This window comes from Phascolarctos cinereus, unplaced genomic scaffold (genome assembly GCF_003287225.1).
Source record: "Phascolarctos cinereus isolate Bilbo 61053 unplaced genomic scaffold, phaCin_HiC Scaffold_2;HRSCAF=192, whole genome shotgun sequence".
NCBI classification, from domain to species: Eukaryota; Metazoa; Chordata; class Mammalia; order Diprotodontia; family Phascolarctidae; genus Phascolarctos; species Phascolarctos cinereus.
The window spans coordinates 406,470,083-406,495,304 of NW_027555625.1; the positions used below are offsets into that span (position 1 = coordinate 406,470,083).

Consider the following 25,222-nt stretch of genomic DNA (forward strand, 5'->3'; position numbering starts at 1 on the left):
GCTGGACTGAACGAATGGCCAGGGTAAAAGCAGCAGGCAGGAATAGTGGAAAGGATTAGCTGGACAGAGCTAATAGCCTAAAGGGATGGACTCTGAGACTAGGGAGTGGGCCAGTTGTTGGGGGTTATTATCAGCAGTGATGGGACTCATTGATCATGTGTTTACATCAGGTTTCCACTGGGTTATAAATCAGCCCTGAATAGCAGCAGAACCCAAGGCCCAGCCTCTTACCGTGGGGACACTGTATTAGATTATTCTCATTTTCACACTCAGATGAAAAGTGAGCCATTGATTATTCATCGGTTGCCCATTAAACACTGGTTTTATAGATGATTTGACTATCATGGAAAGTAATGAACAAGGTTGCTGCTTCATAACTAGAGGTTTCAGTTTTCAAGACATCTGTGTCGGTTAAGTAATGCCTAACCCTATTAAAAGGAACGCGCTACAAATTGCTTAAGAGTGCTGAAAAACTAGACCCTAATGACTAATTGTGCCTTGAGTTTAGAGAGGGCTTGTCAGCTCTTTAATCTAAACTGATGCAATGATCTTGCAATTATTTACTAGTTGGAGCTGATTTTTCAACTCAAATCTGTTTTGCTAGAAGCGTAATTGCATATTTGAGTGTCTGTTCTTATATTCAAAAAGTATCTGTATAAATTTCTATAGTAAACAATGTGGGGGCTACACGAGGGGCATTGGAAAGTCCTTTATTGTCCCAAGAAAAGTATTTTTAAGTGCTTCTCACTGGGAAATGTGTTTCTTTCTGCTCTGATTGATGCATTCCTTTAGCTTCTTATATGTTCAAAGACATTCTCCAAACAAGGAGTCGTCCATGTTTTACAACACACACTACCTCAAATAACATTAAAGTTTGACCTGTTTGAGAAGCCTGTGCAATTATGATCCCAAGAGTCAAAGTTTCATGTTGGATTTTGCAGTGAGTGAAATAGCATTGCCCGTGTTTGACCAGTGAGAACGACACAGCCACCGAAGAAACAAAATTCTCCAGGTAGTTTTATGTCGTCAAGAAGATAAAATGGAAATCAAAGAAAAGAGAAGTAATAACAGGACACTAGACACTGATCTGTTAATGGTCTTTTGATTAAGAAGATAGAATTCCCTGGTCAAGTTTTTTTTGCTCATCAGTAACATTACACATTAGTACAACTATAATCCATAAATGGGTTTTCATTTAGCTATTCCTTAGAGTGAAAAATTTGCCTAAATTAAGCATAGAAGGGGAGTGTTTTGTGAAACTGAAGGTGTGTTTCATAGCCATGATTAATTCCGTTTGAGATTAAGAGAATAGAATAAAATGATATTACTGCTCCTCCAAATAGAGATTGCTGTTAAATGAATGAATTGCTCCAGAAAGAAGAGTGCTTTCCGTAGCAATGTGTTGCATTTGAGTAGTCGATGTTATCTCAGGAATATGTAGTTTGGGGTATTACTGATTAACAACTAATGCACATCGAATTTAATATGTCATTTTTGCTATAATAATCTGAAAGGGAGCAGGATCAGGTAGTGGCATCACAGCCTATACTGTTCAGTTGCAAATTCCTTTTTAATGTGTTTAACCCAAGCTAATGTGGGCAGAAACCAAACATGTTCTAGTTCTTGTATTCTCCTGGTTTGGTTTGGTTTTTCCCTTCTTAACATGGCATTTAACTACAGGTTGTGAAAAGCTGTCATAGGCTATAAGGATCAAACTTCAGTAGGGACTTAAGCTGAAAGAACATTCACCCTTTTCCTCAATCAGTCAATCAATGAAAATCGCTTTTGTATAGTGCTTTTCATGACATGCATCCCAAAGTGAATTACGGCAAAAAGGAGATCAGCAGCTCTTTTTTCATTTCTGCGTTTAGATTGCACTGATAGTGCTCAACATTTTGACATGCTACATGATACATCTTTCACACTTAAGATTCCATTCCATAATACTAAGTAGAAGAAAGTGCACCAGCACATTTAACTGATATCGAGACTTTGGCCCGTGGATCCTGAGTGGGGTTTTCACACTGCAAAACACTTAGGCAAATGAAATATGTTCACGAGTCCATCTTCCTTTCTAGTCTCCCACCCCTCCCTTTTAAAAAATGATTAGCCAGTTTAGCTAATGTGAATAAAGACATTCCGGTGATCTATAAACAAGCAAGTGGCCCCTTATAGCCCATCAGCTCCTTCTGCTTGACTGGTGATACTATTACCAAATTCATAGCAGCAGATTGATGTCATGAGCATAGGAACAGGAGTTGGCTTCAGCCTCAGACAGAAGACAGTGCTCATTTGAAAAGGCAGATGCCTGTGATAAATCATTGAAAAGCTGAAAGTAGGAAATAGGAACTCAGAAGTTTCATGGCAAATAAAAAATTTTGTATACTTGCGGCCATTTCAGTCGTCTTCACAGTCCCATGTAGTAAATAGGTGTCAATTTTTAGGACAATGAAGCCATTTAAAATGGATTCTTATGCATCCAGACCAAAGAGATGAGGGTTGGGCACTTAAATTGAGGATTTTGCCACCAAAAAAGAAAGGAAATCGCCCAACATAGGGCCTCCAAAGGTAACTCTAGTCATTCATCCAGCAGACATTTATAATCCATAAACATATGTAATTCATAGGCTATAGCAAATGGGAATCAGTCACCCTAGTCCCCTTGGCTTTGGGGAACCTTATATAGCTACAGGAGATAAGCAGGCCAAGAAAGAAGAGCATACTTTACCAGCTGAGTAAAAAAGAGATCTGAGGTTCATGCATGCAGTCAGTTTATGTACATACATACATACATAAATAAAGGGAAAGGAACAATCATTTACATAATGATGCCTACTATGTGCCAGAAACTTTACAAATATCTACAAATATTATTTAAACCTCATGACAACCTATTTACAATTTACAATTGAGAAAATTGAGACAAATAGAAGTTAAGTGACAGGCTCAGGGTCATACAGATAATAAGTGTCTGAGACTGGATTTGAACCCAGGTCTTCTTGACCCCAGGTCTAGCGCTGTATCCATTGCACCACCTCGCTACCATAAACCACAAAGAGGCACTTGTATCATAGTAGAAAGGACGCTGGATTTGGAGTCAGAGGACCTTCATTCAAATCTCAGCTCTATCCCTTATTGTCTATGTGACCTCAGTTTCCTTTTCTGGAAAAAGGGATTTCTCTGAAGTCTCTTCCATCTCTAGGTCTTTGGCAGAGATGTTTGGATTTTATCTACCAGCCTTAACCCAACCCCAGCTGTAAGCTGCCTTTTTGTGACTTTTTTAGCCTTTCAAAGTTGCTCCTGGTGTTCATTTTAACATCAAAGAATCTGTTTTTATCCTAAAGAGCACTAAATATTCACGGCTCTACTTTGATACCTAACCAGTAATGCCAGAACAAAAAAAAACATAGAAAGTTAGAGCTAAGACCATGGAGATCATCCACGGTCACTAACATTTATATAATACTTGAAAGTTTACAAAACACTTCATAAATGTTAACTCATTTGATCCTCACAACAATCCTGGGAGTAGGTGCTATTATTATACTCATTTGATAAATGAGGAAACTGAGGCAAACAGGGTAAGTGACTTGCCCAGGGTCACACAGCTCATTCCATGTCCAAAGCAAGATTCAAACTCAGGTCTTCCTGACTCCAGTTCCCAGCACTTTATCCATTGTGCCAACCTAGTCACCAAGTGTAAACACAACACACACACACACACACACACACACACACACACACACACACACACACACACTCTCATGCATGCACATATACGTAGACATACATACAAATACACACATAAATATTATATATGAGGACATTGAGACCAAGCAGCAGAAAAGGAGACCAGTGAAGTCTTAGAAACTAGATGCTTGTGCACCTTCACTGCTCCCACTACTAAGCTTTGTGTAGAAAGTGGATATTTATAACTAAGAATTGAGAAAATTTAATCCTTACTTTCATTAACCAAAATAATGGGCCCATGGTATTATTTGATTATTTCCTGTTCACAGATAGTGTAATGGTACAAAGCAGTACCAAGTTTCTCCAACAATAGGCTCCCTAACTGTAAATTGAACCTTTAATTTCCAAATGTTTTCCCTTTTTACTTTTTTTCATGTTTAAAATATGACTAAGAGATTAATATGCCAAACTCAATTAGAACTAACTGCATTCTTGGATTTTGAAATTTCAGATAATTGATTATAACCATAATAACAATACTGAAGATTTCTATAGTGCCTATATTCAAAAACTGCACAAAACTCTTCATACCTATTGTCTCATTTGGCTTCTAATAATCCTAGAAATAAGAGCCAAGTTTAAAAAGAGAATATGTTCATTTTAGGTGATATTTTTGAATTGAATATTTCATATTTTAAAAAACAAAATGTTGAATGGGGAACCAGAATAATTTTTCCAGTTTCAGTGTCCAGGAGTTCAGTCTGCAAACAGTGACCTTGGGTATGAAATTAAAACTATTGTCAAAAGAGGGGTAAAGGAAAGGAGAGATTGCCTTGGAGGAAAGAGTGTATTTGTTTCTAAATCATCATTTTTAGATGGCAGAAGATGTCTTAGCAGGTGGATAAAGGCTTGACATAATAAATTAAGCAGCAATACCAAGATGAGATTGCATTATAACGCACTTTGAACCATTAAAATTCCACAGGGAAACTTCGTTCCAAATACAGATAGAGAATAAAAAGTGACCTGAATCTCATTCTAAATGTTTTTCAGAGCAGAGGGATTTTTCACTGGGCCATGTGTTTTCTACCTCTAAGCACAGCTTAAAGATGTGATCCAGGACTATCATAACTTGCCTTATTAATTGAAAGGAATGGAAATCTACCAGATGTAGCCCGAGCCAGCAGAGACTTGGGTGGCTAAGCAACAGAAAAGATACCATATTGAGTGAGCCAAAATCCAGTCTCCAAGTCATTTATTTCCACCAGTGACAATACATTTAGACTCCAGTGTTTCAGCATTGATTGATGGTTTAATATCATATATAATTTTTTTAATGAAGGAAAACCATTTAAATATGTTACCATTTGCACTGGTATTCTCCCATGTACATAACTGCATTTAATCATTACTGGGATTGGTTTTGGTCCTTGTGTAATTTGTATCAGAGAAATAACTGTCAAACCCATCTCATCCTGGTGTTGAAAATGGTATATTTTGCTTTATACTTGACTAGATTCTTTCTTCCCTACACATAATTAAGTGTTAGAACCTTGGCCACTACCACACAGGAATTCCATGTTTACATTTCTGTGTGTGAAGAATTAGCAACCATGTGCTTCTTCCCCATGTGCTTTTCTGGTGATACGATGTTTAAGTTCCTCAGTATGATACTCATGTATGATTTCAAGTTTGATTTTAATACTTTTAATATTAAACTATGTAATAAAACTTTATTATCTAATTATAAGAAGATTTTATCCCCTTATTAAAGTTGCTAAATCAAGCTTCGATTATCATCCTAACGGTACCTCTTTGATGTGAAATTTTCAGAAGTAGAGTTGAAAGGATGAGTACATTTTTTGTTGTTCTTGGATACTCCCCCTTTCTTTTCCCCAAAGTAACAAGTATGACATGCACGTATGGAAACAAAAAGGAGCGATTTGGGATGCTGGAGAAACTGGTGGAGGTGTCAATGTCAGATGAGTACCCTTAGGCGAGGCAGCTGGTACATGTAGGCTTTTGTTTATCAGTTACTGGTTTATGTAGCCTTTAGGCCAGCACAAGAAACAATCACTCCTACAGGGTCAGCTGCTGGTCAGAAGCAAAGTAAGAAAAGACTTTGCGCTAAAACACGTCAGCCATAATTTTAGTACAGCTGGCACCTGCTACGGGTGCACAGCATGAAGGTGAAAGGTCAAAGAGGCAGTTGTTCAAAACTCAGTGATGGCTTAAAGGGACTTGTAGATTAATCTGCTTTATTAACTTCTCTATATTAGATAACTATTGCCGTGAATGACAGTACATCTTTTTGAATAAGTCGCATCTCTTTCTCTTTTAAATTAGCTTTTGAGTAATGAATATTAAATAGAAAGCATTTCAAGGGTAATTAAATGAAAACAGAATGATGTCATTTTGCAATCATATTTGTATGTTTATTGTAATGTTTTCTAAGGGACTGGGGGAAAAAAGCCAATTCTTTAAGAAAAAAAAAAAGATTTTTAAATGGGAAAGTCATATAGCCTCCCATTACCCTCCCTTTAAACTACAGACATGCTTTATATGTTGCAAGCCAGCATGAAGTAGGTGGATGCCCAGGGTTTTATATGGCATTCTCAAAGGTCCTAAGAGTTTTATTTGTGAGTGAAAGTGACCCCTCTCCTTCATAGATCTTTTTAGCTCTCCTTTGCTGTAGAAATTTCTGAATTATCTTTCTTATTCTGCCTTCAAAACACCAAGGGAATATAAGGAAACAATAAAAATGGGTGGATAATTGTGCCTTTGGGTGGATTTATATAAAGCAGACAGTGAATAAATTATAAGAAAGAGAAAGAGACCATCTTGGTCCACAATAGTCAGCAACATGCTTTGTAGCAACAGCTTATCTGATAGCATCAGAAATCTTATTTGACCTCAGAGTTTAATACAACGCATTCTATTCCATAATTTTGACTGGCACAATTATTTGCTATTGGAAAATGAAGAATAAAAGGGAATAGTTCAGAGCATCTTTTGGCAAAATCTTGTCCATAAAGAGTCTGTCAGACACATGAGCTAAATGTTGTAGCTAACTTTGAAGCAATAGTTAGAAATCTTTGTTCAAGGAATATAGATTTATCTGTCAACTGTGAGTGATTTCTCATATAAATGCCATCTGCATTCTTACACTCAAGACATACATATAGTATTATTTCTGTCCACTTCCAAATGTCAAGGAAAATTATACTGGACATCATTGGGGATTTAATTTGGGCTTGGTGTACGGGTACAGTATTTTTCAGTAGTGTGCAACACGTGTGGGAAGTGTACGATGGCACCCCAGGTCAGGAAGAATGTCAGGACCTACTGAAGGGCTTGTGGGCATCCTTCAAAAGACAGGCACCCAAGCTCAGCTAGGGCAGGACAAGGACATACTTCCAAAGCCCTGTCACTCTCAAGACTTTTTTATCACCTTCTTAAAGGGGCATTTTATGGGTTTCTGGAACTATCCATCAAAGGGGCAAGGCTGAAAGGGCCATCCCTGATTATACCATAGGTTCACCTATTGAATTAGATTTTAAAATGACCACTCCTTGTCTGTCTCCACAGGAAAAAAAGAATACATACACACGTATTCTAAAAACATATTCAGAATTGGATTTTTGCTGCCATCATTTAAAATGATAATTTTTCTACTAGCACCATGGAAATGTACTGCCCAAGCCCAAGAACTTGTATAGGCCACTGGGGACACAGGCCTAAAAATAAGTCACAATGTTTCTTTTTCCATTTAATTCAGATGAGACTTCATGTCATGTAATTTCTTGATTTTTTTCAGAAGATGACTGAATTAGATATCTTTTGTTTTTCTCCTATTCCTGTCAATGCTTTATTTTTCTTCTTGAAGTTTAAATAAAAGGGACAAATAGGTGTGAGATAATAGGTTTATTTCTATCCTCCTTGATGATACCCTATCATAAATCCTGCTTCTAATCTTCAGATATTTCTGAAGAGTAACAAAAGCATAATAATAATAGCACACATTTATATAACCCTTTGGAATCTCCAAAATGCTTCTTTCCCCAACAAAAATACAGTGATTTGGGTAGCACAAATACTAGCACTCCCATTTTACAGATGAAGTAACTGAGACTCACAGAGGCTGATTGACTTGTTCACAGTCACATGCTTGGTAAATTTTAGAAGGACTTGAACACAGGTCTTCCTACTTGAAATGCCATATTCTTTTTACTATACCCAGGCCTTTCTTCCCCGCACATTCACACATTTGCCTTTTTTTTTCCTCTCACTTGCCTCCCTGAAAGAGAGTCAGGAGCAAATTACACTATGCCAATTTCGTAACTGAAAAAAAAACATATTGAAAAGAGGTCCATATCATCTGCTTTCTTTTCTTTCAGAGAACTTGGGATATTTTTGCTTGAAAAGCATTTTTGCTTTCTTGGTTGTAATAGTATGTGCATAAGAGCACACATTTATACTGTGCTTTCCAATATAGAAAACATTTTCTTCAAAATAACTCTATGAGGAAGAGTCAAATACTATTATACCCATTTTCAGGTGAGAAACAGGGTAATATGGGTTAAGTGACTTGCGTATAGTCATTGAATACAAAAACATATATTCCACATTTTTCTTCCTCCTACCCAGCTAACCCCTCTCCTCAGTCCCTCTTGCTGGGTCATCATCCATGTCTAGCCCCATAACAGTGAGAATCCTCCAAAGCTCTGTTTAGGGCCCTCTTCACTTTTCTCTGTATACTTTGTCTCTAGGTGACCTCATCAGTTCCCAATGGTTCAGTGATCATCTCAATCATCTATACAGACTCCTTCCAGACCTATATATTCAGCCCTGGTTGCTCTCTGTCTAGCTCTATTCCTACATCGCCAGCAACCAGTAGCACATTTCCTCCTGGATGCCGCATAGACATCTCATTCTATCATGTGGAACTCCTCATTAAACATAATCTTCCTTCAGCCTTCCCAGTTTCTACTAGCATCTTTCCGACCACCCAGGCTTGCCACCTCAGAGTATTCTTCACCCAATGCAGTCAGCGTCCAAGTGTCATCTCCACAACAGATCTTGTGTCTATTCCCTTCTCTCCATCATATAAACCACCCGCATTATTTCAGACCTGTCATTGCCTCCTTCTTGGATTGTTCTAACAGTGACCTGATTGGGCTCTGGGCTTCTGATCTTGCACCTCTCCATTTGGTCCTCCACACAGCTGCCAAATTAATTTCCTATACAGTTAACCATTCTATCCTCCTACTCAAGAAGCTTCAGTAGCACTCTGTTGCCTCCATGATAAAATGCTGATTCTTCACGTTGGCCTTTAAAGCCCTGCACAGCCTAGTTCCAACCTACCTTCTCAGGCTGATTTCCCAAATTCCCCTTCATGCACTATATGCCCAGCTAAATGGGCTTACCAGATGTTCTACAGATTTGACATTTCATAAACTGCCTGTAGACAGGCTGCCCCAACACTTAGAATGGACACCCACCTCACCTCTAGCATTCAGAATCCCCAGCTTGTCTTCAAGACCCAACTTAAATGCCATCTCCTTTGAGGAGCCTTTCCTTCTGAAGGCCCCTGGTTATCAAGGTTCTCTCCCCTAAGATGATCATGTAGTTATCTGTGTACATGGTTCATCCCCCAGAAAAAATGTATGTTCCTTAATGACAAAGACTTTGTCCTTGTATCCTAGGACCTAGCAGGATCTAGCACAATTTCTTGTGCATGCTTGGGGCCTAATTAATGCTTGTTAGATTGGACTGGATATGACTAGTAAGTGGCAGAAATGGGATGAAAACCCAGCTCTCTTGACTCGAAGTCTAATGTTCTTTTTACCAAACTACACAGCTTCTCCAGAATAAAGGTATTATATAAATTCAGTTCATAATCATCTTTATTAATATTAATTGTTATTAGCTTACCCTCCACAAAATTCATTCTGCCAAGCAGAAGAGACCCTGGTTCTCAAAGACAATTTTATCAGAGTACAAATTCTGGCAAATCCTGTCAAGCTAAGAAAAAGATTTCAAGAGTCAGCTCACTAGTGGGCTGCATCTACCATCCAAGGACCAGTAAACCTAAATCAAGAGAGGGTCGTCTTTAAAAATTTACAAGGCAGGGGCAGCTAGGTGGAGCAGTGGATAGACCACCGGCCCTGGAGTCAGGAGGAACTGAGTTCAAATCTGGCCTCAGACACATAACACTTCCTAACACTTACTAACTGTGTGACTCTGGGCAAGTCACTTAACCCTAATTGCCTCAAAAAAAAAGAAATTACAAGGCATTTAGTCTCTCTGGGTCTCAGTTTCCAGAGTTGGACTAAATGGCCACTACGGCGTCTGCCTCCTCTAGATCTGTGATCTTGTGTGTAACTATATGAGGATTACTTCACAGTCTTCATTTACTTCAATGTTTTAATGTATCCTTCAGGAAGAAAATAAAAACTTTTTACTTTTTCATTCTTTAAAATAAAATTTACTACCAAGTGATGATTTCTTTCAGCCACAGCCACTTAGGAACTACTATGCTGTGGAGATTGGGATCTCTGTCATTGGCAATAATAACCAAGCTGATCAAATCACAAAGCCTTGAAGTACTGTTATTCTTTACAAGGGTAATATATGTGAAATGATCCCAAAGCTGATTCATTCATTCCTTAAAATACTCTTCCACTATCTTGAATTCCCCAAATATGTAACTAAAAATATATTTTGGCTTCATCCTGGGTTTCTGTAACCTAGTACTTCAACACTTAAATGGATGGGTGATCCCACTGGCACAGACAGCGATGCAGACCGTAATCCATAATTCCTCATCCTGTGTGATTCTTCTCTATACCTTTTAGTAAGTCCTCTTTAGAGGATCTGCTCAATCCAGTGCATAACTTCTTTTAGTTCTTTTAATATTACATAGATACCAGTACTACCATAGTAATAATTTTTGAACCCTTACATTTGTATAGTGCTTTACTGTTTATAGTTTTATAACAACCCAGTGATGTAGGTATTACACATATTTCCCTTATTTCAGATGAGGATACTGAGGCTCAGAGAGATTGTGCTTTGTCACAAGGTGACATAAGCTAGTAAACAGAAGAACGAGATTCTGTCAGGTCTCCTGATTCCAAGTCCAGTTTTCATAATTTTTTTAAAATTAAAAATGTAAGGTAGTGGGGGAGGAGATGGTGCTCAACATTAGAGTTTAATCATCTAGGAAAGAGTCTTTAACGACCTTTAGGAATGGAAGCAGAAAGTTCAAGGCACTCTTTAGGTGTTTAAAAATACTTGGTGACTTCACTTTAAATGGAAATGTGACAGACCTAGAAAACTTCCAGAAGAATTTTTTATTCCTTCAAAAGGCTTGCCCATTATTTTTGGAGACTGCACTTTGGAAAACAGGAGTCCTAGCCAAGACAGATATTAGTCTCTTATTTACCACACCAGAAAAAAGAAACCCCTTATCCCCTGATGTCTGGGCATCCTGTGTCATGGAGAAGATAAATACAAATTGGGGAAATCCTCAAGAAGAATAACTCAAGTAATTAATAAGGAATAAAAAGCCTGGCTTCTGGGTGCAAATTAAAGAAGCTAATAACTTGCCCAAATGACAGCAAAATGGAGAATTTGATAAATCTATAAATACTCAAAGATAGGGGGCAGCTAGGTGGCACAGTGGATAGAGCACCGGCCCTGAATTCAGGAGTACCTGAGTTCAAATCTGGCGTCAGACACATAACACTTACTAGCTACGTGACCCTGGGCAAGTCCCTTAACCCCATTGCCTAGCCAAAAAAAAAAAATTTAAATTTAAAAAAAAATGCTCAAAGATGTAAATGCCAAGGAGGAAAAGGAATTACTTAGCATGGCATGATGGAAGATGGGTATAATTGGATATTATTAAGAAAGAAAAAAATAAAACATTGAGTATCAAGATAAAACAAACTTCCAGACAATAAGAACTGTTGCTGACGATGGATGTCATTAAGTTTTGTATCATGTGCCAAGGGAAGTGATGGAAGATCCAGATCTCAAAATGTTGGCAAATAGAGAAGGAAGAACTGCAACTTAGAATAATTTTACCCAAAGGCAGGAAGTCAGGCAGGATCCATCTCCTCTCAGAGCCCTGGAACAAGAAGCCAAGTTGTTTAGGGTAGCACATTCCATGGCTACTTGGACTATAAGATTCATTGGATGGAATAGGGATGTTTTCCAATTCCATAAATAACTACTTATAAAACTATGTTTGCAAATATCTGGGCCCTATAGAGAATGGGTGTAATAATCACTGACACTTATATGACCCTTTAGATTTGGCAAAACATTTTACATACCTTATCTTCTTTGAGCCTCACAACCCTGTGAGGTAGGTACTATAGGTATAATTATCCTCATTTTACAGATGAGTAAACTGAGGTTCACAGAACTTAGATGACTCTCCCATACTCACGCATCTAGGATTATAGATCATAGATTTAGAGTTCAGTGAGACCTTAAAGGTCATTCAGTTCAACCCCCTTATTTTACAGATGAGGAAACTGAGGCCCATAGAGTTGAAGTGATTTGCCCAAGTTGTAAATGGCAGAGCCAACATTCAGACCCAGTTCTTCCTTACTACAAGTCCATACTTTTCAATCATTCATTCAACAAGTATTTTTTAAACGACAACTTTGTGCCTGGGTATCTGCTATGTGCATTGACAAAAACAAAATAGTCCTGGCCTAAGGGAGCTCATGGGGGAAAACTGCATGAACATGAATTAGTAAGTATAAGATTTATACAAAATGAGTGTGAAGTAATTTCAGGGGAGGAGTGGGAGGCAGGGAAAGGGCACAGGATCTTAGAGAATCGGGAAAGGCTTCATTCAGGAGGGGGCACCTGAGAAGGAAATTAGGAAGTCTGGAGGCAGAGGTGAAAACAATGCAGTAAGCCTGGAACACTGGGTTGGAGTCAAATTGTGAAGGATTCTAACCATTCTAAGCTGTGTCTTGGATAACTTCATTATATTATTTATGGGTTCTTGGGGGTCATAAATATAGAGTTAGAGAGGACCTTAGAGGTCATCAAGTCTTCCCCTTTATTTTACAGATGAGGAAACTGAAGCCAAGTAAGGTTAAGTAGTGATTCCTATTTATATCACTTGCCCAAGGTCACAGTGCTAACAAATGCCCAAGCTGGAACTCAAACCAAAGTCTTTTTGGACTCCTTTTTCCACTGCCCTCTTTTCACTGTGGCACACTGCCTTAAAGCCCCTACCTAGATTCACATTTCTGCTCTTTTCTAAAATGTACTTAAAGTAATAATTAGGGAGCATCAGTATCCTCAATCTTGATATTATGTTTATGTGAACAGTTTCACTACCACATTGACTTTTCCATAGGGGTATCTAAGTGAAACCATTTGTGGGACTTTTAAAAAACAAGGAAATCTTAAAAAAAGGCAACCTAAGTCTAAACCTTGGAATAACCATTCTTTTTGATGGAAAATGTTTTTGACATGTCTTGTGAGTTTCCTGCATAAATGCTGCTTTTTCCCACATGAAAACATTTTGAATGTGACATGTAAAATAATCCCCCACTGGAGCCTGTGAGGATTTTTAGGTCCATCTAACTGAATCCCTACAGGAAATCAAGGAGAGTGTTGTGACAGATGAGAGGCAATGAAACTTTGAACCTCCTTCTGCAGGGGTAATATATTTATTATGAAATACAATATTCATTGCACTCTGCTTTGATGACTGCATCAGATGCCCTCATGCCATTATCCTTTATGTTATTCTGTTGTGAAATATGATATTCATTGAGAAATGTTGTGATGACTATTCACTAAAGTAGCACACTATTCCCCTACTCCCTTTCTCTCTCTCTCTCTCTCTCTCTCTCTCTCTCTCTCTCTCTCTCTCTCTCTCTCTCTCTCTCTCTCTCTCTCTCTCTGTCTTTGGAATGGCCTCAGTTAGAGTTTAGTTTATTACTGAATATTTAATGTAAACATGTGCTTGTAGTCAGCTCTGTCATGCAAATACATTTAAGCTGCTTAGTAGCCTTTTCATTGCTCCTGATTTGGGAAGTTAATAGTTTGTTTACATTGTTAGATTGCCAAACAGAAGGCTCCTAGGGCCCATCTCTGGCGTTACCAGGGCAATTTGACATCATAACTGTTCTTTCTATTTAAAAACCCCAATTTGGCACTCATGTTTTTCATGGTCTAAATTTATTAACATTATCAGTGTGACTGGAGAGAGAGAGAGAGAGAGAGAGAGAGAGAGAGAGAGAGAGAGAGAGAGAGAGAGAGATTGTATTTCCAAAAAAGCTGGAGATTTCAAGTAAAAGACTGGTTGAGCCCTTGTCAGAAATGCTGTTGAGGAGGTTTGGTGCTTCATAGAGGGGAATGGTTTATATGACACCTAAGGTCCTTTCCAACTCCAGATTCTAAAAATCCATGAATTAGAGGAGACTTAGGGTAGAAATCAAGGGGTGTTGTATTTGACCACTTGTAGAGTGGTGATGATGGGAATCAAGTGGAACAGGTCTCCAGTCTCAATAGAAAAGTGGAGAGAGTCTAAGTTAAAATTTCCCTATGTCCTTGTCACCTTCCTCCAGAAAGCTGTGTGTCCCTGTACCAGTCACTCCTCTCTGAGCTTCAGTTTCCTGGCCTATTTAAATGAATGGCTTGAGCTGGATGATCTCTGAAAGCCCTTCCAGATCTAATAGTCAATTATTTGATAAGTATATGTAGATTTGCCATTTCCTATTTGGTGCCTGAAGACACACCCCGGCCCCTAAAACTCTCCCTGGAGACATTGTGTGGAATTCAAGTTGGCAATAATATGTTCTAGACACAAGTGTCACCTTGCCAAACTACCTTTGCTCTACCTTGTAGGTAATTAGAGGAAGACTTCTTTATAATTAAAAACTATTCCTTTCAATAATGGAAGAATCGGGTACTAACTTTCCCCAAGAGGTGGGAATACAAAATTATCTCAAAGGAGAGCATAGATGGTATTTCTACTAATAATGTTTAATTTCCTCATTAATTTGAAGAGTTTTTTGTGTAGTGTTGGCAGGATTGGGGAGGAGGGGGGAGGTGGTGTGGAGAAATCTGCTCACAGGCTGAGTGGCAAATCCTAAAGCAGTCCAAGCTGCCTTGATTTCCTGGTTTTATTTTAGTGCAGCAAGTCTGCTTTATGGTATCTTCAGCCCCTTGAAATATGATTTACCACTCGGGGTAAAAAGTTTCAGATAGATAATGAAGATACAGGAAGGAGACTTGCAGGGTAGTATACTCAATTTTGTGCTCTTGCTCTACCATACATTTCGGCTGCTGAAATGAATTCTTTATTATAATTTATTTCAACAGCGGAAAATAAAACTTTTTCCTGTGATGTGTTCGGTAACATTCAGAATAGACACATTACAGGCAGTCCTCTCAATTAATTAATTCTGAAGTTCCATTCTAAGTTTATCTTCTCTCAGATAAGCTAGGACACTTCCAGGTAATTCCTCCTTAAATAAACCATGATTAAAGTGAACATTTCAAGAACAAGGGCATTGTTAGGAATAGAAAAAATTGATGCCACAGCAAAATTCCACTGTGTCTTTCCTTAAGTTTGACAAGGGATGGAACAATTTTTAAATAGTTTGTGCCATCCCTCACTTGTGGGGCAAATCATCTTTTGGACTTTGTGAAAAGTAGGTGAGTGCAGTTAGTTTGGAAGAGCTGTCCTGCACACTCCCTCCTCACCCAGGGCTGAGGCCAGCTCCAAGCTGCAGAGCTCAGCCAGTGCCCTTGTCGTTTTGATTCTTTCCAGCATTGTACAGAGGCCAAGTAGGCGTCTCTCCAAGTGTTTTTCCAAAGGAGAACGGGCCACACGCTAATTGACTGGACTATCTCATTTCCTAAAAACAGGCCAACATCATCTCGCACTTAGTGAGCATGAGAATTCTCATCTCAAATGCTCAATGCTTTCTGTTCTTATGAGACTGTAAAGATGCTGAGCACTTGAGAATGTTTTTAATATGTACTCAATGTTAAAAGATTGAACATAACATGCTTACCATGGTTTGGTTAAACTGGGTAGGTAAAAATAACTAAATATATGCTTATTCGTCTGTTCCTGTCATCTTACATATCATTCCACTCATATCACAGAGGTAGACAGCAGACGAAGAAAACAATTGATTCCTTTTCCCTAATGATGACTATTATCTAATTTGAGCAGGATCACATTTCAATATCTACTGTGCATGTGGCCTCAGGAACAGCTCTTTGTAACAACAGCCACTGGCTGCCTTTAAAGAGTGCTAGCCAGTTATGTCTTGTTTTTCCTCAAGTGGCAGTCTTTGGATTCTCCTGCACTCCTATACTCTAGCAGTTATGACCCACGCTAGCCTCAGAGCATGGGGTGAATTTGCTGAGAATGCTGAGGAATACTAAAAATCCAGGCTATGGTCTACCCCCACACTTACAAAAGCAAAGAGTGCGAAGGCAAACATTTATCAGCAGTTTGGTTACAACTTAATTCATCCTTGTAAGTGAGTGTCAGGCATGGATTTGGGAGTCATTTTGGAGGTTTTCTTACCTTCCTCTTCAGAACTTGTTGGGATCTCCTCAGGTATCATCTTCAAAAGTCCCAGAAGCTGGAATGGGAAAGGAATAACAATCACATGCTCACAATATTAAGTGCTCATTTTTCAAAGGATGTCTGACAGGACGAAGTAAATGAGGACATTTTTAAATGTTTATAATTATTTTAATTTAAATTGTGATGTATTGCTGGTCTGCCAGTAAGAAGAAGGAAACCCCTTTTTAAAAGTGTTCTGAATTCATCTTGCTGATTTTTGTTCATCTAGAAGTTCTAAAAATATTTTCGACAAATTTGCAAAAAACTTTTGATGAAAAAAAGCAGAGTCTGCTGGGAGCTGTCAGGGGGTAACAACTCTGGGTTCTCTTTCCAGACACCTTAGGGGCCCCTTAGCCAATCAACAGATGGTGGGACCGAAGTGGTAGCCAGAAAAGGCAGGTGGTGGGAGAGAGGACTGAGTTGTGACAGAAGACCAAGAAAGAAGCAAACTGACTGTGGAGGGTGCTGAGACTCCAATTCTTCATTTATCTTTATGGTACCATAGAGGTCTATACAGAAGGTTTTGTTGGGGTTTTTTTTTAAGCTCTCAAAATAGAGTGCAGATTTCAGTGTTTCTGTTGCACAGACATATTACCAGCTTTCTTTGTTGTAGACATATAACCTGTACATCTTGTTCGTGGGCTGAAGTATCAAACGGTGTGAGCTGATGACTAGACTCATAAGAGTCATGAGGGAAGCATCCTGGTGCAATGGAAGGAGTACTTAATTTGAAGTCAGAGGACCTGAGTTTGAAATCTAGCTTTGCAACTTAGTACCTATGTGACCTTGGGCAAGTCACTTAACTTTTTTGGGCTTCTGTCTCTTCACCCATAAAATGAAGGGGATAGACTAAATGATTTATGAAGTCTCTTTCAGCCCCAAATCTATGGTCCTGTGACCATTGTTACGTAAAAATACTGCCATTGTAAGGAGTGTGCCGGTTGATATGCATATGCCTTAGTGCTCCATGTTGTGGAGAGTTTACTGATTTTTGGAAGAGGTCCAGTCTTCCTTCCAATCTGCAGAGTTTGTATTTTTGCACATTTACAAGCCGGGCTGCTGGCTGTGGTCAGAATTGATCACATCTCCTTACTGAGGCCCTGTTAATATCCACATTGTTCTTCTTCCTCCTCACCCCTACAAATCTTTCTCCCCGTGATCACTACCCTGCCTAATTGGTTATTTTCATTCCTATTCAGCCTTCATTCTGATCTGGTCTTGACCCTATCCAGCTTCCAACTTGCATATCAAGAGTAACACTTTACCTAGCAATTCAGACATAAAAAGGATCTTTCTTTTTTCAGGGTTAATGAGTGAGGCTATGAGTAAGCTAAACAGTTTTCTCTTTTTGTGAATCACATAATCAGAGCAGCTTCATATTTTGTTTGATTGTTCTCATTTCCCAAAACATCACAAGCACCTAGATTAGAATATCAGTAGCCAAACACTTGCCAAAGCCAGTGTGAGACTTAGACTATGCATTGATTTGGTTTATCCATGCCGTTGCTGCCCTCAGTTAGGACAGGTAGTTGAGAGGTTACTGTAATGGACCTACCATTAGTTCAATTCTAGTTTCTAAGTGGAGCGCTTATGAAGAGCTACTGTTCCAGAGAGAAGGCAGGTAAGTATACTTAAATTAGAACTTTCATCTCCAAAAGCAAGACAAGCAGGTAATCTGCTTCTTATTAGAATGAGATTCCTCAAACCCAGTACACCAAGTTCACTATGCTTTGGAGGAGCAGCTTTACAGTAGTACTGAAAGACTTTGGTTTCTCTATAAACTTTTTCACTCTGCATAAATGATGGATCAAGTCACACAGAATGTACAATTAGTTACCTCTCAGACTTCACTCTTACTTATTTGGAACAGGAAGGTTTTTAAGTACATGTAAAAAAAAATGTTTAAAGGCATGACCCTTTGCAATAGGTTAAAATAACTGTTCTAGCATACCAGAAACCAAAATGAGCTTTCAACCTCACATGGTAGGAAGACTCTGAAATGGGCATGCTCACTTCCTCTACACCAAGTGTTCCAAACGATTGGTCCCTACCCCTTGAATTGTCCCCTTCCTTTCTCACCTGAAGAAATTTGGTTTGAACACTAACTGAGAATTGTACATGAGAGCATCTTTACTACCCACACTAGGCATTTCACTAACATGTGGAAGAAACTTCCCACCAAAAATTTCCCATTGAATTGAATGTGATTTTTATTCTCAAAGATTCTGATTCTCGGTCCTCAGCTCTTTCTTGGAAGGATGTTTGTTTTCTAGGTCCTGCTGCAGGTCAACCTCATAATTATTAGAAAAAGTCTTCTGGAAATGGAATGTTATAATAATATCAATTGAACAGATTTGCTTCACTGATTTCAATTTTTCCACAAGAATGAAAGAAAAGTTCTTTTTAGCCAACTTTATTTTTAGAAAAGTATTTTATTCAAACATTCCCTTGCTTATTACAGACATAAATACATGCATTCAGAGAAATGAATCCACAAGAGTACTGTATAAAGTAATTGGCACATCACTTCAGGATGCTTCGTCATTTATGGAAGGAGTTTTGGTGCCACTGACTTGAATCCTTTCCATGAAAATATTCATTCTGCCTCCAGATTGTGAAGCCCATAACATTTTAGATTGCCTCAGTAGATCTGTTCCTTTTTTTTGTCATTTTATTTTGTGGCTCCATGACTTTGGGTCGCTTGTTGAAATGTGGTCTCTGTTGCAGACATGTAGTCTCTTCTGTATTTGCAGATTCTCCTCTCAGTTATGGTATTATGACCCAAACTGTCTCCAAAGCTGCTGGACAGACAGTTAATACCCAACTGGTATTAAAGATTTCCTAAATCACCAGCCTTATTATATTATAATGGGTAGCTCTCGATGGAGGATTTATATGGTAAAACATAAGCAAGAATGAGAAGGAATTGTGATGTATACCAATGGAAGGTATATCTGTGCTAGATATCACAGATGTTTTATTAAAGTAGAGAGGCACAAAATTTTAGAGCTGGAAGGTAACTTATTACTATGACTAGAAATCTTTTACTTTTCACAGCACTTTCACATGTATTATCCCGTTGATATCTCACAACACCCCTGGGATGTATTTATTGTTATCTATACTTTACAAATACTAAAACTAAGACACATGAAATTTAAATAATTGGCCTAAAGTCACACATAGAAATCAGAAAAGATAACACCCCAGCTGCCAATACCCAAAGCTGAACTGCTTTCTTAAGGGAAATGACAACTCAGACTTAGGACAGAGGAAATATAAAATCCTAGGAAAGTGGTTGGATATATCCTTCCACCACATGCAGCCTCTCCCCCTTTAAGGAGTTGGGGGGAGGGTGGGGAGGAGGGAAGGTGAAGTTGGGGAAGTACCAAGATTAGAGAGGGTGAGAAGCAGGGTCTGAAAAGCAGGCCAAGGGATTGGGCTAGATATGTGTATGGAAATATTTTTGTATGATCCAGTGAGACTACCAGGAAGTAGCCTAGCAGCCAGAACAAACAGGTTGACTATCCTATTTCTGTGTGCCTGATTCTTCAGTCATAAAGAAGGGCCATAAGCTAAGGCAGGAAAGGCAAGGATTGAAATTTCCTCCTCTGCACTTGAGAGTCCTATACCCAAGGGGGTCTGTGAAGCATCCAACACACGCTCTTAGTTCTTGCCTGTCTCTTTGCTATGGAGAATTTCATGTGAGCTCAGGCAGAGACTTCCAGCACCTACCTTAGTTCTCTCCTCTCTTGTGCTTCTGCCTTTTCTTGGAAAATAAATTTTGCTGTCCCCATCATTTAATATTCCTGATTGAAAAGTAGATACTGTTGACTTATTCCCCTAATTCTTCTTTGGGTGAATAACATGGAAATCAGTTCCTTGTTAGCCTCATTGGTGCCCATTGGACCTCTTTAGATACTAAGTTTGTTTAAATACAGTTCTGAAACTGGGTGATTGCACGCTTTCCACTCCCAGTTGACTACTTCTCTATGGAGTGTACAGGTTTACAAGAATTGAGCTGTTTTCCAGAAGAGGCTATCATGGCTGTTGTCCCAAGCAGGTGAGGGGGCACCTAAGAAACTAATCTGGGGAGACTCCAAGCCAACAGTGCCGACTCTATGCACATCATTCTTTTTCAGATGATGTCCGTCCTCATGAACATCATCATTTTTGAGGACTGTCGGAACCAGTGGTCAGTGTCAAGGCCTCTGCTGGGCCTTATACTACTCAATGAGAAGGTTAGTGTAACAGATGAGTGACGATGGTGCTGACCTCAGGAAGAGGCAGCTAGGGGTGGGGATGGGTTACACTGGTATTGTTGGCAGGTGGGAGTGAGGAAGGGACAATGAGGTCATCAGCTTCTCCTACAGAGGTGATGGGGAATGGCCAAAAGAACAGTGTAGTTGGGAGATTTGGGGGCAGCTCCTCGCTCCCACACTCAGGTGAAGTCATTTCACATCTCTGGGTCTCATGTTCCCCCTCCAAACAATAGTGAGGACAATGGTACTTCTGCCTTTACTGGGTGGTTATAAGGGAAGGGCTTCACCTGCCTTAAAGTACTGTTGAGGTGGTAGTCATTCTTATCTGATGTCAATGTCTTTTGGCTAAAGAGACACTACAGTTCCCAGCCCTGTGATCATTCCCACGTGGGGAGTCAGAGGATGCAAGGAATCAAGGAGTTACCTTTTTTCTCTCTACTCCCTTCATGGAGTTTGAACCATCTTGCTCAGGGCAGCTGACTGCAGACTTCAGCAGTCTGAAATCATTGCCAATCCAAATACAGCATCCTCTTTCTTCCGGAGGCCAGTTTTACAGATAACAGTGCATTTCTCTAGCACTTCCAGGTGTATGGAACACTTTCCCCACAGAAGCCCTGTGAGCTGGTAGTGCAGCATTCTCTTCATTTTACAAGGAAGGACAGTAAGACTTAGAGCTGAAGGGACTGGCCTCTGTTGAACCATCTCTCAGTTCTGAGCCCTGGGAAAAGGCCAGGAGTTTCCTCTCGCTCCCCCAGGCCTGGCTTTTCCCAAAGGCCTATGTGCTGTACCTCTTCCCAGCCCCAGAACTTATCCTCCTTCATTTGGCATGAGAAACACCTGTTGTGTTGCAGGATGGGTCTTTTATTCCCTGCCAGCCTTTGTTGCCGGCTTAAACTAAAGGTGATTTAAATGAATCATTAACACAGAACAATTTTTTTAAATTCTCCCCATCGCCCCTGAAAGTCCTAGGCAGCTCTTGTGGCCAGACTAAAGAACAAAATCTGAGACCCCAACCCATGGGTCCATTTATTGATGTCCAATGCCTCTTGATCCTGGGCCATCCCAGACTCGAAAACTCCTGGTCCACATCTAAAGCGAACACTCGCCACTTTCCCTCAGTCCCCAGAGAAATCTTTCCCATTTGAAGAGTCTGTGTCAAATCCTCCTAGAAACTACTGACACTCCTCTGCAAGAAAAGGGCCTGGCATTCAGGAGATTGCGGGGGGGGTGCCGTAGATGTGGCTACTGAAGTGAGGTTGGCCACACTGTGCATCGTGCCCGATGATGGTTCTGTCTCTCAGGCCATCACTGGGAGCAGTATATTACTGCTATGGAGAATGAATTGTCTATACAATAAGATAGTACTGGGGAAAAAAGACATTGAGATTAGAGGCAGCCGCATACATTAAAATTCAAACTGAAATCCTAGCCATGGAAGGAAACTAATAGAAGAAGAAAATATATCAAAAAGAGAAGAGCTGTCTCATCATTCACCTGTGCTGAAGTATCCAATTTTAGCCACATGCAATAGCACTGTCATTCATCTTCCCTCAGTGTTATTGTGATTTAAATCCAAGCTCTATAAAAGAGAGCAGTTCTTTTAAAATGATTGAGAGGGAATAAGGGCAAATTCAGTGTTTAGAAAAGGCTTATGACATCACAATATTATACTTTACTGATGGAGGCAATATATCATGGTTTGGGATGAAAAACTAATAATTTTCTATTTGGTGTGAGTCACTGCATCATTATAAAAGAGAAAAATAAGTAGTTTTGTGCATTCCCAATCTTGTTCAGGAAGACACTGTAGTTTAAGTATAATGTCTCTGATATATCGTATTTAAGTATTAGTCTGACTACATATTAATTATGTGTATTTTTGATGTGAGCTGCTTTAGTGTGTGATGGAAATTAAATATCATGCCATTTGGGCTCAAAAGAATAAACATATACCTGGCAAAATGTTGCCTTTATGCTAAAATTAGACTGTTCCCAATGATTAGGAGCTGTGTTTAGCATAACGGTGTGCGTTTATGTAAAAGCTAACAGACCCCAGCAGAGAGACTGAGGCTTTGTGGTTATTTGTCTAGAGGCCGAGAATGTCAAATATTTCACTTAGTGTCACAAAAAGATCTCTCAGAAATGAACAAGAACTCCTGACTTCTTCCTCTCTCTCCTCTGCACCTGATCTCTCTTCCTTCTCCCTCTACCACCACCACAAACCATGTGCCGTCCTTTATGACAAGACATATACAGTGATGTCAGTCTGGCATAGAAATGGGTGCCACTAATCCACACACAAGGATCCCAGTGGGCCACATATTGAATTGGCTTTAAAATGTAGTACCATCTATGCTTTATTGTATTTTTATTTATATTGTTAAATATTTCCCAACTACATTTTAATCTGGTTCTAGCAATGTTGGGTGTATTATGGGCTGCATGACACCTGCATGTTTAACACCTGTGGTCCAGAGTCATTTGGGAGAGTGATTCACCTGACAAAGCAACCTGACATTAGGGATCATGTGGCACCCCCATGTGCCAGGGCCTAACAACTCTGCTTTCTGCAACTCGATTCACTATTCCATAGGATCTAGAGGTGGAATTGATCTCCTAGATGGACTAGATCATCTCTTCTGACCCCTTTGTTTTAAATGAGAAAGTAGAAGTCCAAAGATACGAAGTCAGACACCTGACATAGCATGTAGCAGATTTGGGCTCTGACTGTGCATATGGTTCTGTTTCTACTGCACAATGCTCACTTTCTGTCCATACCTGTGTGTTTGATCACCACTATTTCTGAGTTAATCCCAAACTAAGACGTTTGAGAAAACTTCACTCTCAGCCTAGAAAAGTCCCCACCACCCTCTACTAAGGTGTGGTTAGATGAAGAAAAACAGAACCTGCAGATAACAACAACAACAACAACATTTATATATTATGATAAAGTTTACAAAACATTTGGCTCACAACACCATGGAGCTAGAGACTACAAATATCATTATCTCCTTCCAAGAAATGTTTGGGAAACTAAGTCTCAGAGGTGAGTTGACTTGCCTGTGGTCACAAAGATTAGGAAGGGGATTCACACCCAGGGCTTCTGACCTTCAGTCTAGTACCCTTCCCTCTACACCATGGAAGAAAGCCCTGAGACTCCCAGGGAGGAACAGTGAACACCATCCTCCTGAGCAGCCATGGCATGACACTGAAGAGAGGTTTGATGGCCACTGGTAAGTTTAACCTGCCGTTAAGAAGGTCTCCACTTCGTTCAAGGTTCCCCCTAAAATTTGAAGTACAGCTCTGCCTGGGATGAGCCTTCTCTGGGAGGCAGGCATGGAAGTGCTCACTAGCCAGGCATTGATGCACATGCAAGCAAAAATAAAGCCCTGGGTGGGGGGGTCACCTGAGGAAGTCGTGGGGGGCTGGGCACTTCCCCACCCCAGTCCTAAACTTGTGAGGAGCCCAGTACTGAATTCTGAGCCCTGTGGTTTGTCTTCTAAAATGCTCGCCCCCTAACAGTACTTCAGTGAACTGAGGGAGAATCTGATAAACAGCCAGCCCATTGGCAAACGTGAAGTCCTGGCCCAGTGTTTCAGGAGCCTGATGGAGGGTGTGGAACAGAACCTGCTGATAAAGAACAGAGACAGGTAAGTATTTCCCAAAAAGCACTGCTGCTTGCAATGTCTTTCCCCTACCAGGCAGCTAGTTGGGTAGGAACTCCCTGGAGCTATTTACCTGCTGGGTTTGAGAAATTGTGTTTGCAGCATCTTAGGGTTTACAAAATGCTTTTCTCACAACAGCCATGTGAGATGGGTGGTACAAATATTATCATTCCCTTTTGACAGCTGAGGAAACTGATTCACCAAGAAGTTAAATGACCTGCTCATGGCCCCTCAGCCAGAAGACGTTGCATGGACGCTTCTTGTTCCCATGTAGCTTTCAGAATGGCATAGTGGGAAGCAACTGCCTCATATTTAACACAATTATGTTGCATTTTAGGATTATTCTTTACCACAAATAGTAGTCCTGAATTGCCCCCATAACCTTAGGCAAAAGAGGCCTGCATTGATCACAAGTGTAAATGATGTAAAAGGAAAGGATGCTTAAATTAAAAAAATAAATTAATCTTTATTCTTAAGGATATGGTGCAGTTCCAGCACGAGAATGGCTTAAGTCTGTCAACTAAATAATGCCACCACTCTCTGATATCTGAGAATTAGTATTGTGATGCCAAACTAAGGCATGTGCATCCTGGCAGGCATTTTCCCTTGCACACTTGCTTCATGGGGAAAAGAGTCTCCACCAGGCTGAGCACATAATCACCTGAGGCTGGGTATGAGACCATTTGGGAGCCTCTGACATGACCCAGAGGAAATATGACCTATGAACCAGTTCTTTAAATGTGGAGCAGAAAAAGGAGTCTAGGACAGCTGATCTAAAGGTGCCCATAAAGAGAAAAATGGCATGGCCAGATGACCTCACTGAACAAAACTCTTCAACAGAAACAGTCCTCCAAAAAATACAATGGCAGATAATGTGTTAATGTTGACAGTCAGGCTTATTATACCCCTGCAGTCCAGGCTCAGCTGTCTCCTTAGGAAAATGAGAGGGATTCTACGTTTAGGTCAGTCAGACAGTA

The 25,222-nt window shown here is 39.7% G+C and overlaps 1 protein-coding gene across 4 annotated transcripts in view; it reads left to right on the plus strand.

The window, feature by feature from the left end:
- The window catches only part of RANBP17 (RAN binding protein 17), a 324,967-nt gene that overhangs the window by 299,239 nt on the left and 506 nt on the right, over positions 1-25,222 (plus strand). For all 4 annotated transcript variants that reach the window (XM_020992315.2, XM_078150547.1, XM_078150546.1 and 1 more), the window contains 2 exons: positions 20,461-20,559; positions 24,103-24,230. In XM_020992315.2, coding sequence (XP_020847974.1) covers positions 20,461-20,559; positions 24,103-24,230 — 227 coding nt within the window. The remainder of the gene's footprint in view (positions 1-20,460; positions 20,560-24,102; positions 24,231-25,222) is intronic.